Below are 19,420 nucleotides of genomic sequence, written 5' to 3' on the forward strand. Positions count from 1 at the left end.
CTATTAAGCCGGCAACCCAATCTATCACCGTAAATCAATAGTATTCAACTGTATGTAGCAGCCTGTATGTCCAAGACAAAGTTCCCTCAGGACAAATAAATGAATCTTGAATCTTGAATATTAGTCCACAACTGGACTGAAGTCTCTGGAGATATTCATCCACAGCAAACATGCAGTCGGGTCCTGTACGGTACCTACATGAGTCAGTAGTTACATCTCATTGATGTAACGTGGAATAAACAAGAGACCAGCAAAGTGCTGTGGAAAACGGTCTTATGAAAGTGATCACAATGTTAAACTATGTGCTGCTGTCAGAAATACATAGTTGACGCCAAGAAAACTGAGATAAACATTTACACCCCAGGGACCAGGGGGTTGGTTTGGTCATTTTTATCCAGTGACACAGCCTGCTATGAACAAGTCTGATCTCTGTTCACTTTCTCATGGAAATTCTCTCACTCAAAACTGAGAAATGGCTTGTTTGGGTGAACTCAGAAGATATATTGGATTAATGTCAGTAAATGTAAGTACCAAAGAGGACCTGTGAACATCTTAGTGAGACAATTTTCTTAAATAGAAATAGTTATTTACTCTGGCTGGTTATATAGTGATAAAAGGCTTGTTTTGTGTGCTGTGTGTAGGTGATAAAGGTATTTCCTGGTTCAGTGTTCACCTAATGAATCTGGTGTGTGGAGAGCACACAGGGAAGAGCGGTCCAGCAAGGGTTAACAGCAGCTTGTCAGAGTTCCCTCCTCCTGGTGCTGATTGGCTGAACGGGAGTGTGAGTGAGAGAACACACTCCTCACTAGACCAACACACACACAGAGGTAGGAAGTGAGTGTGCCTGTGAGAACAGATCTGGTGGTCTCTTAGCTGGGCTCTACCCTCCCAGCCTGCTCTCCCACGGCCCTGATCAACCCATGGGCCTCCAGACCCCCACGCTCTCCTCCATGGCCTGCCTTGACGTGGAGACCCCCGCCGTCTGCAGGGGTAATTTACTACTCTCTCCTTATTAGTGACTTTCTCTCGCTTTCTTCCACTCTCTCTCTCTCTCTCTCTCTCTCTCTCTGTTTGTCTATCTCTCTCTCTCTCTCTATCTGTCTCTCTCTGTCTCTCTCTCTCTCTCTCTCTCTCTCTCTCTCTCTCTCTCTCTCTCTCTCTGTCTCTCTCTCTCTCTTACTCTCTCTCTCTCTCTGTCTCTCTCTCTCTCTTACTCTCTCTCCCTCTCTCTCTCTTACTCTCTCTGTCTCTCTCTGTCTCTCTCTGTCTGTCTCTGTCTGCATCTCTCTCTCTCTCTCTCGCTTTGTTCAATTTCTTTCTCTCCCTCTCACTGTCATATTTTTGTCAGTCTCTCTCTCTATCTCTCTCACCCCTCTTAATTATTCTCTCTTCTCTTTTTCTCTCTGAGTTCCTGTAATCTCACATTGCTACAATTGGTGCAAAGCCTGAATCAATTGTCTTTACCAGTATACATTTTTTTGTGTGGTCTAATGGTCAACAAAGGATGTGTGTGTGTGAATGTATACAGTAAACGGTGTGTGAATGTACAGTAGCTGCTACGCTGGTGAGAGAGACGGGTTGAGAGTTCAGGCCTGTTTGGGTTGAAATCTGTTCTTTGATCCTCACCTCACTTGAAATTCAGCTTTTAGGATGTGTTGTATGTAAAAGGCACTAGCACTTGAGTACAGGGTGATCTTTACTGATGGTGATTTTAAGACACGTTGATGACATAGTTCAATGGAGGTGCTGATGTCTATCAGCAGCAATGGCAGTTGTACTCATTTGAAGGCCTGTTGTTGTTTGATGGATGGAAAACTCACTGAGAAGAGAGGAGGAGGAGGAGGAGGAGGAGGAGGAGGAGGAGGAGGAGGGGGGAGATCACGTCACCCAGGGTTGTTTGCCTGAGGGCGGCCAGCTAAGCATGAAGTCACCTCTCAATGTTGGCAGAGCTTGACCCTGAAGAAGAGGCCTGGATGAAATAGATAGATCCTGCAAATGCTGTCGGTTCAGATTCTGCTCATTATCTACATAACTTTACACCTCATTTGATTATGTGCATCACCTAGTAGACATGGCTCAGGGGATATCAGGCCTGTGCAGTTATTGACAGGCCTGTGTTTCAAAAGACACATTGTTCAGCAAAGAAAGGCTCCTGTCACACCTGGCATGACCAGTACCCTGGTAACTGGTCCATGTTAACCCTAACCCACACAGTACCCTGGTAACTGGTCCATGTTAACCCTAACCCACACACTACACTGGTAACTGGTCCATGTTAACCCTAACCCACACAGTTCACTGGTAACTGGTCCATGTTAACCCTAACCCACACAGTTCACTGGTAACTGGTCCATGTTAACCCTAACCCACACAGTTCACTGGTAACTGGTCCATGTTAACCCTAACCCACACAGTTCACTGGTAACTGGTCCATGTTAACCCTAACCCACACAGTACCCTGGTAACTGGTCCATGTTAACCCTAACCCACACAGTACACTGGGAAGTTCCCCCTCATTTGGATGGTTAGAGATGTTTTGGTAACAGTCTATAATAACTATCCTGGATGCACTGTATTACTCATTTACTGACCATTCCAACTGTTTACAAACCATGTCTTAATAGTTAGTGTTAATTTTCTACAATGGTTCATCATATAAAGGACAGATATTATAAAGTGTTACCAGTGTTTTGATACTGTACCAATGCATAATTCTCCACCTGCACAAATAATGAATCAATGAGCATTTCCAGGCTCTATTTGCAGAGGGGTCAGTTTGTACCCAAACAGTGTTTTATTAGTACTCATTGTTTCTAAGAAAAGTCAAGGCAGGAGATCTGAGGAGGGGAGTTGAGTTTTGTTGGAAGGAACATGGATTGGGGATTAGAGATTGGATCTGGAGACGAGGGTTTTAGTAAAGCCTGCACTCTGAGTTTCTGAAGCACCGAAGCACTCAAGCTGTTTCTACTCTGCTGTGGAGCCAGCCTCCATCACACAAGGTCAACCAGGGTTCACCCAGAGCAGCGGGGTCAACCAGGGTTCACCCAGAGCAGTGGGGTCAACCAGGGTTCACCCAGAGCAGTGGGGTCAACCAGGGTTCACCCAGAGCAGCGGGGTCAACCAGGGTTCACCCAGAGCAGCGGGGTCAACATCAGCCAAGGATGACCTCAGATGTGTCCTACCACATTAATATGTTAATATCAAGATAAACTGTGGCGTTTTCCTGCAGTGCTGGAACACATGGCCTGATGATGGGCGGTTGATATGCAGTATTATACTCATATATTTTCTTGCCTGCAGCATTCATTGAGAGTCGAGTGTATACGACTATTGAAACCAACCAATGGCTCTTCTTTAAAATATTGTGGTCTTTAATCTCTGTGAGGTTGAGCATCACCCTGTCTGGCGTGGACCTGCGATGGGAGACATGGCGAGAGGGCAGCGTTCTGAGCCTTTATGCCCCCCTCCCCCTCTTCCTCATCTGAGAGGGGACTCAGTACCCCCCCCCCCCCCCCCCCCCCACTCTCCTCCTCATCTCTCTGACTGGTTCCTCTCTCAGAGGGAGTGGGACCCTGTGTTCCTCTCTCAGAGGGAGTGGGGCCCTGTGTTCCTCTCTCAGAGGGAGTGGGGCCCTGTGTTCCTCTCTCAGAGGGAGTGGGGCCCTGTGTTCCTCTCTCAGAGGGAGTGAGGCCCTGTGTTCCTCTCTCAGAGGGAGTGGGGCCCTGTGTTCCTCTCTCAGAGGGAGTGGGACCCTGTGTTCCTCTTTCAGAGGGAGTGGGACCCTGTGTTCCTCTCTCAGAGGGAGTGGGGCCCTGTGTTCCTCTCTCAGAGGGAGTGAGGCCCTGTGTTCCTCTCTCAGAGGGAGTGGGGCCCTGTGTTCCTCTCTCAGAGGGAGTGGGACCCTGTGTTCCTCTCTCAGAGGGAGTGGGGCCCTGTGTTCCTCTCTCAGAGGGAGTGAGGCCCTGTGTTCCTCTCTCAGAGGGAGTGGGGCCCTGTGTTCCTCTCTCAGAGGGAGTGGGACCCTGTGTTCCTCTTTCAGAGGGAGTGGGACCCTGTGTTCCTCTCTCAGAGGGAGTGGGACCCTGTGTTCCTCTCTCAGAGGGAGTGGGACCCTGTGTTCCTCTCTCAGAGGGAGTGAGGCCCTGGCCTCCAGAGGGAGTGGGACCCTGTGTTCCTCTCTCAGAGGGAGTGAGGCCCTGTGTTCCTCTCTCAGAGGGAGTGGGACCCTGTGTTCCTCTCTCAGAGGGAGTGAGGCCCTGTGTTCCTCTCTCAGAGGGAGTGAGGCCCTGTGTTCCTCTCTCAGAGGGAGTGGGACCCTGTGTTCCTCTCTCAGAGGGAGTGGGGCCCTGTGTTCCTCTCTCAGAGGGAGTGAGGCCCTGGGCTCCAGAGGGAGTGAGGCCCTGGCCTCCAGAGGGAGTGAGGCCCTGGCCTCCAGAGGGAGTGAGGCCCTGGCCTCTCTGCTCAGTGTCCTGTCCCTCCAGCCACCTCCAGACTTCATGGTTCCCAGGCCTCGTCCTCGTTCTCACAGCTGCCCAGTTTATTTTTGCTGGAGTGAGTCACCTGTCCCACGGGGCCGGAGCAGGCCCGGGTGTGTGATTGTGTGTTTGCTTGTTTGTGTGTGTGTGTGAGTGTGTGTGAGTGTGTGAGAACTGTGTTAAGCCCCTCTGGCTGGAGCCGATGAGCATCTCCCCCAGTAAGGCTCACTGGGAACCCAGCGCCGTGGTGACAGTACTGGGGAGGTCTGCTCAGCGCCGTGGTAACGGTTTGGGCCCTCGTCCCTCACTGCAGCCCGTCGGTCGTCACCATCACCAGACGCCTTCCTCTCACGGAGGAGCCGTGTTATTCTGCGGGGAGAGCATGTCCACGCTCACGTGTTTATACATGTTTAAACTGAGCTCATACTGAACTTTATTATGATGGAAAAATAACAGTGAGTGCTGTCCAAGGATTTAGAGCGCATGTGAGTAAGACTCAACATTATTCCTCTTCTGCACTGAGGCATTCTTTTCATTTCATGTTCCAGGGGCTTAATGGATCAGCGCGTTAACCCATCCAGAGCAAGACTAAGCATTTCACTTTTTATGGGGCGGCACTTACAAGAGAGACAGAGTTCACCCAGCTCTTGGATGACATCATTCCTTCTCAACGCCGAGTTCACTCACACATGAACTTTGGCTTTCAGTGCTTCCACAGCCATTCTTTATAAACCCACGTTCCTTATCCATGTTTGCACTCCATGCTGAACAGATATACAGTACTGTAGCTACTCTGATGGCCTTACTGTAGCATTTGCATCAAATATGTCCGTTGTACTTTCATAATCCGCATCTTCTTTGAACGGGTGATTGACATGCAAACCTTTAACAGCGAGTGAGTTAAAATGTGACCACACTGTAACTGGAGGGGTTGTTATACAGTATTTCAGCGAACCCTAAAGGAAGTGTGTAGGATGTCTGTGGTGGAGCGACAGGACTTCCTGTTGCGGTTTGGCTGGGGTACGAGGCGTGAGCCTGCCCGCGTGTAGAATGACAGCTTGATGGGTTGAAAGAACTAACCCTAACCCTCACCCTCACCCTTGATGGGTGGAAACCAGACCTCAGGGCTATAAAGACAGAACAGTCGTCACTGGAGGTTAATGCACCGTTGACCTCTGACCTCTCCATCTCTCCCACAGTCCTCCAGCTCCGCCTGCAACAGAGACGCACCCGGGAGCAGCTGGTGGAGCAGGGCATCATGCCTCGTGAGTATATGAGTATTTATATACCAGCGCTCGTGAATATATGAGTATATATATTTATATACCAGCGCTCGTGAGTATATGAGTATTTATATACCAGCAATCGTGAGTATATGAGTATATATATATATATATATATACCAGCGCTCGTGAGTATATGAGTATATATATATATATACCAGCGCTCGTGAGTATATGAGTATATATATATATACCAGCGCTCGTGAGTATATGAGTATATATTTATATACCAGCGCTCGTGAGAATATGAGTATATATTTATATACCAGCGCTCGTGAGTATATGAGTATATATATATATATACCAGCGCTCGTGAGTATATGAGTATATATATATATACCAGCGCTCGTGAGAATATGAGTATATATTTATATACCAGCGCTCGTGAGAATATGAGTATATATTTATATACCAGCGCTCGTGAGTATATGAGTATATATATATATATATACCAGCGCTCGTGAGTATATGAGTATATATTTATATACCAGTGCTTGTGAGTATATGAGTATATATATACCAGCGCTCGTGAGTATATGAGTATATATATATATATATATATATATACCAGCGCTTGTGAGTATATGAGTATATATTTATATACCAGCGCTCGTGAGTATATGAGTATATATATACCAGCGCTCGTGAGTATATATATATATATATATATATATATATATATATATATATATATACCAGCGCTTGTGAGTATATGAGTATATATTTATATACCAGCGCTTGTGAGTATATGAGTATATATATACCAGCGCTCGTGAGTATATGAGTATATATATATATATATACCAGCGCTCGTGAGTATATGAGTATATATTTATATACCAGCGCTCGTGAGTATATGAGTATATATTTATATACCAGCGCTCGTGAGTATATGAGTATATATTTATATACCAGCGCTCGTGAGTATATGAGTATATATTTTATATATATACCAGCGCTCGTGAGTATATAAGTATATATTTATATACCAGCGCTCGTGAGTATATGAGTATATATTTATATACCAGCGCTCGTGAGTATATGAGTATATATTTTATATATATACCAGCGCTCGTGAGTATATGAGTATATATTTTATATATATACAAGCACTCTGGAAACGCTCACAGCCAGAGGTGTGAAAGGTTGATTGTCTCTTGTATTCAGAACTCCCAACCTCAGTGTAATTAATGAGTCTTCAGTCCAGAAAGCTTCCTGTTGATTATCACCTTGAGGATTAATACCCATGAGGCCTTCTTTGACTTCAGCCAGACACTCAGACTGAATCGCCATTTTGTTTCGCTTCATGATTCAGTCTGAACAGGCTCCTATTGCAGCCATTCTCCCAGATGGGCGTTGCCGAGGGCGTTGCCGAGGAGCCCTCAGTAGTGTATCCCCTAACCAACCATGTTGTGCTGTTCAATTCTGTCATCGCATTCAAAGGCTTCTGATTGGCCTGGTTGGAATTCCAAATGAGAAATGATTCTGGACAGTAGCCTTTCCAGACCCTGACATTGCATGTCGAAACTTTGAACATTGTGATTGAGGGGCTGGAGTAGCCGGGCTAGTTTGCCTGGGTAGTATTATGAGAACCAGACTGAACCACTGACGTCTTAACCACCCTCGACCACAACCTCATCATGTTTTTATAATGAATACTGAGAATGCCTCAAGACTTTAACCCACAGTGAGGCAAGTTTCAGTGGTCAGTGCCATGACAAAAGGAATGGCTCTAAATGAACAACCACCACAGTCTCTGAGAGCCAGTAAAGTAGAGCAGACTCATTCCTGATACGCCCCCTGCTGGTTCTGCCTCCGGGGGGGTGAAGAGACGCCTCATAGAAGAGAGCAGAGTCTACGGAGGATTCACCCTGATCACAGAGAGGAGACCGAAGGAGCAATGGTTCTCGGTGATGCGCCGCCTTTAGCTTCAGCAGCCACAGAGAGCTTTCGCAGTACTGTGTGTGTGCGTGTGCGTGTGTGTGTGCATGTGCGTGTGTGCGTGTGTGTGTGTGCGTGCTCTCTTCAGCTTCAAAGACTTCATCCACTTGGGCTTTAAGCTCCAGTCAGTCTCCAGAGCTGTGAGTCAGCGCCTGAGCTCAGACACCCCGACTCCCCGGCCACCGGGACCAGGTCCTCCTCTCCCACACAGAGGGCTTAGGGGAGGCATGCAGGGCCGGGTCAGGGTTAGGGTTAGGGTTAGGGTTAGGGTTAGGGTTAGGGTTAGGGGAGGCATGCAGGGCCGGGTCAGGGTTAGGGTTAGGGTTAGGGTTAGGGTTAGGGGAGGCATGCAGGGCCGGGTTAGGGTTAGGGTTAGGGTTAGGGTTAGGGGAGGCATGCAGGGCCGGGGGACGAGCAGGAATGCTGAGCGCTGCTCCTCTGACACACTCCTCAGAGCCCCTCCTCCACTGTGTGTGTGTTCAGAGCAAATACTGGCCTGTGTTCTTCACTGAGGTGACTCAGCTGAGTGAGCAGCGCTCGCCTGAGGCAGGATGAGAGCGTCTGACGTGCTCAGAGTCCCAGCCTCTGTCCCAGCCTCTGTCCCTCTGTCCCAGCCTCTGTCCCTCTGTCCCAGCCTCTGTCCCAGCCTCTGTCCCAGCCTCTGTCCCTCTGTCTCAGCCTCTGTCCCTCTGTCCCAGCCTCTGTCCCTCTATCCCAGCCTCTGTCCCAGCCTCTGTCCCTCTGTCCCAGCCTCTGTCTCAGCCTCTGTCTCAGCCTCTGTCCCAGCCTCTGTCCCAGCCTCTGTCCCTCTGTCTCAGCCTCTGTCCCAGCATCTGTCCTCTGTCTCAGCCTCTGTCTCAGCCTCTGTCCCAGCCTCTGTCCCAGCCTCTGTCCCAGCCTCTGTCTCAGCCTCTGTCCTCTGTCTCAGCCTCTGTCCTCTGCCTCAGCCTCTGTCCCTCTGTCCCAGCCTCTGTCCCTCTGGCCCAGCCTCTGTCCCAGCCTCTGTCCCAGCCTCTGTCTCAGCCTCTGTCCCTCTGTCCCAGCCTCTGTCTCAGCCTCTGTCCCAGCCTCTGTCCCAGCCTCTGGCCCAGTGCTCAGATGAGTGGACCTGCACACTTCCTGTTCCTGCATTCCCCATATCAAGCTGTTGTACTGTGACGGTGTACTAACCCTTCAACCTGCTCATCCAGAGGAATCACACACTGTGTACTAACCCTTCAACCTGCTCATCCAGAGGAATCACACACTGTGTACTAACCCTTCAACCTGCTCATCCAGAGGAATCACACACTGTGTACTAACCCTTCAACCTGCTCATCCAGAGGAATCACACAATGTCACAGACATGTGCTTCCTAAGATAAGCATAACTCCAATGTCCCATTGGTGACCAAAAGTTAATTTCTCATACTAGAGGAACACTTTTTGATTCATGACAAATACCTCACCCCTTTCTCACATCATTTGTTTTGAGTGTTGTTAGAGATCAGTGATGAACATGTGTCTGACTGACTTGGCTAACTTTCCTCTCCTGGTCTCTCTCCTGGTCTCTCTCCTGGTCTCCCTCCTCCCACAGCCCTGAAAAGCCCGGTGACCTTTCATGAGCAGATCCGCAGCCTGGAGCGGGCCCGGGTGAGCGCTCCCCTCTCACCTGCACGCTTCTGGAATGTCATATTGAGGGAAATATAGAAGTAAAATATCCAAATCTACAGTCTTATAAATACCTGGTTGTGCTTTTTACAGACTGAGAACTTCTTGAAGCACAAAATCCGCAGCAGGCCTGAGCGCTCGGAGCTGGTCCGTATGCACATCCTCCAAGGTGACCAACCGTGCCCCCTCCGTCTGCTTCCTGATAGGGGAGCAGAGAGGACTGTACTCACCTACCCACGGGATGTAGTGTACTTAGCTAGCCAGTCGAGGATGTAGTGTACTTAGCTAGCCAGGCGAGGATGTAGTGTACTTAGCTAGCCAGGCGAGGATGTAGTGTACTTAGCTAGCCAGGTGAGGATGTAGTGTACTTAGCTAGCCAGGTGAGGATGTAGTGTACTTAGCTAGCCAGTCGAGGATGTAGTGTACTTAGCTAGCCAGGTGAGGATGTAGTGTACTTAGCTAGCCAGGCGAGGATGTAGTGTACTTAGCTAGCCAGGCGAGGATGTAGTGTACTTAGCTAGCCAGGCAAGGATGTAGTGTACTTAGCTAGCCAGGTGAGGATGTAGTGTACTTAGCTAGCCAGGCGAGGATGTAGTGTACTTAGCTAGCCAGGCGAGGATGTAGTGTACTTAGCTAGCAAGGCGAGGATGTAGTGTACTTAGCTAGCAAGGCGAGGTGTGTTGAGGGTTACTCAGCCCCGGGAGTCTTTAGGAGTCTCTCAGAGTCCCAGTCCCAGACTCCCAGAGTCTTTAGGAGTTGCTCAGAGTCTTTAGGAGTTACTCAGAGTCTTTAGGAGTTACTCAGAGTCTTTAGGAGTTGCTCAGAGTCTTTAGGAGTCTCCCAGAGTCTTTAGGAGTTACTCAGAGTCTTTAGGAGTCCCCAGAGTCTTTAGGAGTTACTCAGAGTCTTTAGGAGTCTCCCAGAGTCTTTAGGAGTTACTCAGAGTCTTTAGGAGTTACTCAGAGTCTTTAGGAGTTACTCAGAGTCTTTAGGAGTTACTCAGAGTCTTTAGGAGTTACTCAGAGTCTTTAGGAGTCTCTCAGAGTCTTTAGGAGTCTCCTCAGTGAGTGGCTGTGGCAGCGTAGAGCCTCGGCCACTAAGCTGGCCACACTAGAGCGCTGATGACCCCTGGTCTGTCCCTCAGAGACGCAGGCAGAACCCTCCCTGCAGGCCACCCAGATGAAGCTGAAGAGGGCCCGGCTGGCTGATGACCTGAATGAGAAGCTGGCCCAGCGGCCGGGACCCATGGAGCTGGTGGTGAAGAACATCCTGCCTGTGGACTCCACCGTCAAGGAGGTCATCATTGGTAGAGAACACTCTTAGATTGTCATTTATTTCCAGAGCAATGTAACTAAGCCCAACCATAACCCTAACTAACCCTAACCCTGTAACTAAGCCCACCTATAACCCTAACTAACCCTAACCCACACCAACCATAACCCTAACCCACACCAACCATAACCCTAACCCTAACCCTAACCCACAGAGCATACAGCATGTGATAGGCCAGGTTTCTGAACCCCACTAGAAAACAAAACACTGAAAGACTTCTTGTGACTACTATCCATGGCACAACTTTCAAAAACTCTCACCCTGTCCCCTCTACCCTGGCGATCCATAATCTGTGCCTCACACGTTTCCCCGCGCTGACCCCCCAGATGATGAGGCGACCGGCCCAAAGCCAATGGACGTGTACAACTTTGACGAGGACAGCAGCGAAGCCCTGTCTCCCGAGCAGCCGGCCAGCCAGGAGTCCCAGAGCTCCTCCCCCTCCCCCAGAGACCCCCGGGGGGCAGAGGCCGCCTCGTCCTCCTCCCCCTCCCCCAGAGGCCCCCGTGGGGCAGAGGCCGCCTCGTCCTCCTCCCCCTCCATCCTGCAGGTGGGTCCCACTGCCTCAGGCCCAACACCTGGAACAGCCTGCTTCACTAACACACAGTACCTCAGCGCTAGATACAGTCTGTCTAAGGAACTATGTAACAGCCTGCTTCACTAACACACAGTACCTTAGCGCTAGATACAGTCTGTCTAAGGAACTATGTAACAGCCTGCTTCACTAACACACAGTACCTCAGCGCTAGATACAGTCTGTCTAAGGAACTATGTAACAGCCTGCTTCACTAACACACAGTACCTCAGCGCTAGATACAGTCTGTCTAAGGAACTATGTAACAGCCTGCTTCACTAACACACAGTACCTTAGCGCTAGATACAGTCTGTCTAAGGAACTATGTAACAGCCTGCTTCACTAACACACAGTACCAGCGCTAGATACAGTCTGTCTAAGGAACTATGTAACAGCCTGCTTCACTAACACACAGTACCAGCGCTAGATACAGTCTGTCTAAGGAACTATGTAACAGCCTGCTTCACTAACACACAGTACCAGCGCTAGATACAGTCTGTCTAAGGAACTATGTAACAGCCTGCTTCACTAACACACAGTACCAGCGCTAGATACAGTCTGTCTAAGGAACTATGTAACAGCCTGCTTCACTAACACACAGTACCAGCGCTAGATACAGTCTGTCTAAGGAACTATGTAACAGCCTGCTTCACTAACACACAGTACCAGCGCTAGATACAGTCTGTCTAAGGAACTATGTAACTAGGATGCAAAGAAGATTGTCGTTTTGTATTACCTGAATTGGATGTCTTGACTTGATCAAGTATATGAATGGTGATAGGTGATAGCTATGAATGGTGATAGCCTTACAGTATATGAATGGTGATAGCCTTACAGCCTTACAGTATATGACAAAACAGTTTGCTGTCTTTGGGGCGAATTCACTAAAGCAAATTGCGCCCGCTAATTGCACCATAATATTGCGCGTCAGTTGCGCCCGCTATGTGCTCCGTTTTAAAAACCTATTCACTAAAGACATTGCGCTAATAATATCCCAGCGCAAACACGCCCATTCGGTGTTTGCGGCTGAGTGCAATTTGCTGCTGATATAGGAAATGACTATAAATACTGCCATACAGCGCATACAACTCGTATGCATATCATTGGACGATGGCAGACAGAAAAAGAAAGATACGATTTTCAGACAGCGAACTTGAAGGCCTCACGGACGAGGTTCAAAAACATGTCTCACAGCTTTCGGCAAAAAATATCACGACTGCAGCAAAAAATCATATTTGGGGTTTAATTTCCCAATCAGTCAGTGCCATTTGTGTGTGTAAACGCGGAAGACTGCAAACGGAGGTGGAATGATTTAAAAAGACGAACAAAGGAAAAATTGTCATTTTATGTTATGCAAGTTGCAGCACGATGATCTGGCATACTTTTGGGGGAGTGTATAACATTGCCCCACCGGTACGATCTAGGCATCTAAACGGCTTTTCAGGATTCCAAATGTGCACTCAATCACACCGCGCGTCCTGATGTGAGCCCAGTTGTACGCCGCCTCTCCAACGTTGGAAGGATTACGCACGGGAGTCATCATCCATGGCTGAAGATGATACCTGCCGTCACCTATGATACAAAAGCAAAATATTTTCAAGACCATTCAAATAAAAAAAATATTGTGTAGGCTATGTTTTTATTTATTTATTTATACCTATATCGGCCCCCAGCCGTTCAATGAACAGCTATAGGGAATGCGCAGTTTCGCGTATAGACTATCATACGCACAGTTTCGTGCTATGTAGGCTATTATATTCATTGGGGGAGCTTGGACTCGCTGGGGACGGGTGGAGAGACGCATAGTCAACTGAGCCTCCCCAGACGCGACTTCATCCTCCAGTTGGCTGAAGAGCTGCGCGCTCTGGTGTCCAAACAGTTACCGCGGTGGTTCTAGTGTTAAATCAAAAAGTGACCTTCTTCTAAATATTCTCTCACGAACAACATGCCTGGCATTGCGATGCCTTCGCCTCGCAACAATCACTGCTGCCATGATCAGCGGACAGGCTGGCCGCGACACACCCCTTGCGCTTAAATACCACCACGTTTCTGAAAACGGTATTAATTTCACTTTAACTGCGTGAGGCAATTTGCGCCGATGTTTGTGAATTGGGCGGGTTTTGCAATAATGTTCATTTGCATAGAAAGGGGAACATTCTCCGCCCATATTACCTAATTTAAATATGAGCTAATAACACCGGCGCAGAGCAACGCAATGACGAACGCAACGCAGTTAACACCGTATTTCACCCTTTGCGAGGGCTTTGTGAATAGCAAACATAATTTTTGACTTATTTGCACAGGCTTTGCGTCAGGAAAAGCTGCGCAATCCTTTAGTGAATTCGCCCCTTTGTGTTTTTCTTTCGTTTGAAGAGGCATCAGTCTTTTGTTTTCTAAGTTTAGTCTTTTTCCAGTTGACATGGCCCTCTGGCTGTGTGTGGGAGGAGGGTTTGCATGCCTCCCCTTCTCTCCTAACTGAAGAGGCCATGTGGTTTCTATCTTTCTCTTTATCTCAGTACTGCCCACCTACCTCCCAGTCCACACCAGACTTTCATTTTGTCGCCACCAATGAGAGCCAAAACAATCGACTGACAAATGCACCTCAGCCAATCAGCTCTGTTGCCCATGCTGCTAAGCCAGGCCCCACCCTTGTAAAGGTGAGCTACAACTGGAACTACAATCATGTTATTTGATAGCCGTTTCAGCACCTAGTGCACATGGGCTGAAAGACAACATTCAAGCCTGTGAATCCTCTTGTTGTGTTGTGGAACTACAAATAAGTAAAACTTCAGTAAAATGTTCATGCACTATACACTTATGCACTATACACTTAAAGTTTTGTATCACCATAGTTTGAATAAGCAGTTTCCGAGGTTAGATGAAGTATAATTTGAGAGGTAAATTTATCTGAACAGTAAAGAGGCTTTAGTGCCTGTTTGATCTCAGTTCACTGAACGAGCTTCTTAACGAGCTTCTGAATAACTTCTTACACGCTATTTATATACCCTGTAAACATGAAGGTCACCTCTGATATTTGACTCTCTCAGATCTGCTGTGGTTTTATGCTGCTTCCTTTGGAAAAGTAATCAGAGATAAGATGCAGGGGAGGACGCTGGACGATGTTTTATCAGACTGAACGACTCAACAGTTCAGGCTTGAGTTGAAAGGCAGTGTTCAGCCAAGTCAAACACAATTCAAAGCACAACGAGGCCTGAAGGACTTTCACAGATCCAGTGACTTAACTGCCAGCCGGACTCAGTCTTCAATTAAGGTCAAATGACACGCTTGCTCTCTGTGCTCAGGTCATAAAAGATGGAAGCTTAGCCAATGACTAAAAAGAGGGAGTAAAGCAATAATGTGTGCATTTAATGTAATCCCCGTTCCCTCAGAGCACATGCTGAGTGTTTTCTGAGGCCTGGGGGTTTTACAAACCAACTTGTTATGTTTTTCTGGCTTTAAAGCGCCTCTCAGATGCCAAGCCGTGCTCATGTGTATCCTGTGACTCCAGGTTGTGAAACAATAAGGTTCACATCATCACATCCCTTCCACTCCCTATTTCCTCATCCTGTCTTTCTGGCTGGGTGCTAGAACAATACCCCACCTATTCACTTGGAATTATGCAGTGGCTAAATGTATTTGGTTGTTACACAGTGCTGCCTGAGGTTATATGTTAATAATGAGAAAATACCCCACTGTCCTTCTACAGTATGGTCTGAACTGCCCATCATGCATCTAACTGCTGCTGCTGCTGCTGCTGCTGTTGTTGTTGTCGTTGTTGTTATTGTCTGCAGCAAAGCCAGCCTAAGACCCCCAATGATAAGAGCCGCAGCAAGAAGAGCAAAGAGCCGAAGCCCCGGGTGAAGAAGCTGAAGTACCACCAGTACATCCCTCCGGACCAGAAGCAGGAGCCCAGCGAGGCGCCCATGGACTCGGCCTACGCCCGCCTGCTCCACCAGCAGCAGCAGTTCCTCCAGCTGCAGATCCTCAGCCAGCAGCAGCAGCAGCACTACAACTACCAGAGCATCCTGCCGGCCCCGCTCAGGTACTAACCCTAACCCACACAAACTACAACTACCAGAGCACCCTCTAACCCATACAAACTACAACTACCAGAGCACCCTCTAACCCACACAAACTACAACTACCAGAGCATCCTCTAACCCACACAAACTACAACTACCAGAGCACCCTCTAACCCACACAAACTACAACTACCAGAGCACCCTCTAACCCACACAAACTACAACTACCAGAGAGCACCCTCTAACCCACACAAACTACAACTACCAGAGCACCCTCTAACCCACACAAACTACAACTACCAGAGCACCCTCTAACCCACACAAACTACAACTACCAGAGCACCCTCTAACCCACACAAACTACAACTACCAGAGCACCCTCTCACCCACACAAACTACAACTACCAGAGAGCACCCTCTAACCCACACAAACTACAACTACCAGAGCACCCTCTCACCCACACAAACTACAACTACCAGAGCATCCTGCCGGCCCCGCTCAGGTACTAACCCTAACCCAGGTCCGTCCTGCTGCCCACACAAAGACTGCCTTCACAGGGCCGGCTACACCCAGAGATATGGACGGGCCAGGGCCATATACTCAGGCTTTATCATTGACTGATAACTTTGCGGTTAGGCTATTGCATAAGCCACTATACATTTACCACACCTGGAATGTAAACAAATGTTTTATTTTGAATGATTTGCAAAGAGCATTGAACTATTATATTTACCAAACAATCATGTTGAGCAGCTCACACCTGGTGGGTACTGAGGCGATCTGCTTCCCTCCGGCCCTCTGTTTGGTTTCGGTTTATTCCTGTCTGCATTGTCCTGCACAGAAGCTGTTGATCGTGAGTAATGGAGGGGAATTCTTCCACACATCTAAATCCTGCTTATTTCCCCTTGTTCCCACAGGCCTGGGGCTGACAGCCCGAACCCTAACCCCAACCCCAACAGCTGCCCCAGCGTGGCTCTGAGTGGGAGCGCTCTGTCCGCCAGCGTCGCCCCTCTGCGGTCAAACCAGACCGTGACCAGCCGCAAGCCTGGCCAGTTACCCGCCAACCTGGATGAGATGAAGGTGATGCCCTGACTGGTCCAGCACAAACATAGTTGTGTAACCCTAACCCTGACCCTAACCCTTGTGTAACCCTAACCCTTGTGTAACCCTAACCCTGACCCTAACCCTTGTGTAACCCTAACCCTGACCCTAACCCTAATCCTGACACTTTTGACGATGCACACGTCTGTATTACAGATCACAAAACCAAAGTAGCAGTATGTTGTATGGGCAGACAAGGGTTTCAGTTGTGTCAAAACAATGAATATAATATGATAACCCCCCACTGACTCTACATCCTTTGCACACAACCTCTGATTGTACCACACATCACAACGGCACAGGCATTGCACTCAAAACACCGCACATTCATCTTACTACACTCTGCACACACACTGTATACGCCCATTACACCCCATTCTGTATATATAGCATTTTTCATGTGCCTTTCTTTTTATTGGTTGTTTTGTATTTGCACTGATCTTTCCTACATCAGTAAGTCATACGTCAGCATATGCCATTACCCCAGTCAAATTCCTAGTATGTGTAAACGGTACATGGCAACTGGTCTTAAGTCTTGAGTACTGATCGTTATCGCTGGACCTTTAGGTTGCCGAGCTGAAGATGGAGCTGAAGCTGCGAGGGCTGCCGGTCTCCGGCACCAAGACGGACCTGATCGAGAGGCTGAAGCCTCACCAGGAGAGCTCAGGGGCGCAGCCCGCCGCGGTCATGGAGGTGACGGCCCCCGCGGCAGTGCCCCCGCTGGAGAGCATGAGCTCAACCCCGCCCGTGTCCCCGGTGCCCTCGGAGGGGTCCAGCCTGGGCATGGAAGAGGCCAGGACCTCCCCTCACAGAGGCCTCCTGGAGGACAACGCCATGGAGACCAGGACCTCGGAGAAGGACCAGCGGCTGCACGAGAAGGAGCGGCAGATTGAGGAGCTGATGAGGAAGCTGGAACAGGAGCAGAGGCTGGTGGAGAAGCTGAAGATGCAGCTGGAGGTGGAGAAGAAGAGCCAGGGAGGCCTGCTGCTGGAGCCCAGCTGTCCAGCCCAGGTCAAAGAGGAGAACAGGTCCCCAAACTGCTCTGTCACCGGTGGCCCTCCAGCTCCTCCAGCTGTGGTGAAACAGGAGGAGGCTCCAGCCCAGCTGCAGGCCCCCGGGGCCCAGCTCTGCCACCAGCAGGGGTCTCCAGCCCTGAGACAGCCTCAAACCCTGCTGGGGTCTCCAGCCCTGAGACAGCCTCAAACCCTGCAGGCTGCCCAGCCTGTCAGTCAGATACTGCTGCCGGTCTCCTCTGCCTCCATCCAGCTACCCAACAACTACATCAGACTACCAGTCAGGCCGTCAGCCCTCCAGACATCTGTGACCAGTGCAGCTCCAGGCCTCATCCAGACTCCGGAGGCCTCAGCCTCCCAACAACACCCCCCTCAGACACAACCCCCACAGGTGAGAACATACAAGTTGGGATACAACATACAAGTAGGGACCTTTTATACATTACACCATGTTAGTTTTCCCCTCATGATTCATTGTGATGTGTTTCTGTTTCCCCCTCTGGTTTCACAAGTGTCTGTGTAGGAACTGTTCAGCTAAATAAATTGAGCATTCTCTTGTATGCTATTTCTTTTGGATAACTCAGTTTCTATAGCGCCTCATCAACCCAGAGCTGGATCCTATTGTGGTGACCCAGCTGAATCACATTCTCAGGGCTTTAGATGTTTTTAAAACAGAACGCTTCCCTCCACCCTCTTTACCATGCTATGTATCCTTCTTTACCATGCTATGTATCCTCCTTTACCATGCTATTTATCCTTCTTTACCATGCTATGTATCCTTCTTTACCATGCTATTAATCCTTCTTTACCATGCTATTAATCCTTCTTTACCATGCTATTAATCCTTCTTTACCATGCTATTAATCCTTCTTTACCATGCTATGTATCCCTCTTTACCATGCTATTAATCCTTCTTTACCATGCTATGTATCCCTCTTTACCATGCTATGTATCCTCCTTTACCATGCTATGTATCCCTCTTTACCATGCTATGTATCCTCCTTTACCATGCTATTTATCCTTCTTTACCATGCTATGTATCCTTCTTTACCATGCTATTTATCAGGAACATTGTAGGGAAGCTTCCGGAGAGCATCACTGGGCCAGAATGAATTTCAAGCCATCCAAATCAAGAAGCATTTCTATAATCAAAGGCAAACTGACAGAACGAAGGGTTCTTTATCGATCAAGAACCTATCCCAGCTGTGTCAGAGAAACCAATGGAAAGTCTAGGAAGATGGAACGACCCCACACTGAAGGACCCTGATCAGGCCCACACGCCTCGGCAGAACTCACCCCTAGTCTGGTGAACCTGAGGATCTTATGCCTGCAGTTTGGGTTTCTACCTCGCCTCATGTAGCCATTAACCACATACGACCATCAGCTCTTAATGCTGAGGTGTTCCTCCATGCCTGAGCAGCATAGGGCTGGATGGTCAGGGGCTACTTCAGCTGCCTCTAACCCTAACCTTAACCCACTAGCCTCTAACCCTAACACTCTCACTCTAACCCTAACCCTAGCCTCACATGCACTAAAGTGAGACTAGAGGTGACCCTGGAGGAGTCCATGCTGCTGCCCCAACCCTCGACCCTGGCAACAGGAAAGAAGTGGACTGCTAAGAAGTCAGCACAGCAGAAAAAAAGTGCTCTCCGCCATGGTGACACTGTGGGCCAAGTCCAACATGGAAGAGGGGGCTTGGGGCTTGACGTTGGTCGTGGCTAAAGTCCGCCGGCGGGAGTGGATGAGGTGCCAAGGCTGTCGCATGCTGAACGGCATGTTTGTGTGGAAAAACGGAAGATCCTCTAGGATACATCTCCTCATTCGAGCAACCTACAATTTCCTTCTACCCCTAAAAATATCAACCATGGGCTGGGCGAAGATCCATCCTGCGCCCTGTGTTCAACACCAGCTACACTAAGTCACATCCTCACTGGGTGTAAAGTGAGTCTCTCCCAAGGACAGTACACCTGGAGACACTATCAAGTGCTCAAGTGCCTGGCAATGACTCTGGAAAGCAGGAGAACAGTCAACA

The 19,420-nt window shown here is 48.8% G+C and overlaps 1 protein-coding gene across 3 annotated transcripts in view; it reads left to right on the forward strand.

Annotated features, from left to right (window-relative positions):
- The window catches only part of mrtfbb (myocardin related transcription factor Bb), a 43,623-nt gene that overhangs the window by 22,087 nt on the left and 2,116 nt on the right, over positions 1-19,420 (forward strand). For 2 of the 3 annotated variants that reach the window (XM_084438286.1, XM_084438288.1), the window contains exons 3-11: positions 5,675-5,740; positions 9,275-9,330; positions 9,442-9,517; positions 10,493-10,654; positions 11,007-11,227; positions 13,768-13,908; positions 15,043-15,293; positions 16,192-16,354; positions 16,943-17,779. In XM_084438286.1, the coding sequence (XP_084294412.1) occupies positions 5,675-5,740; positions 9,275-9,330; positions 9,442-9,517; positions 10,493-10,654; positions 11,007-11,227; positions 13,768-13,908; positions 15,043-15,293; positions 16,192-16,354; positions 16,943-17,779 (1,973 nt within the window). Of the gene's footprint in view, positions 1-867; positions 991-5,674; positions 5,741-9,274; positions 9,331-9,441; positions 9,518-10,492; positions 10,655-11,006; positions 11,228-13,767; positions 13,909-15,042; positions 15,294-16,191; positions 16,355-16,942; positions 17,780-19,420 lie in introns of those variants that run through there. The other variant, XM_084438287.1, reaches the window with a different exon arrangement.

The sequence above is a fragment of the Borostomias antarcticus genome (genome assembly GCF_949987555.1).
Source record: "Borostomias antarcticus genome assembly, chromosome: 5".
Classification (NCBI taxonomy): domain Eukaryota; kingdom Metazoa; phylum Chordata; class Actinopteri; order Stomiiformes; family Stomiidae; genus Borostomias; species Borostomias antarcticus.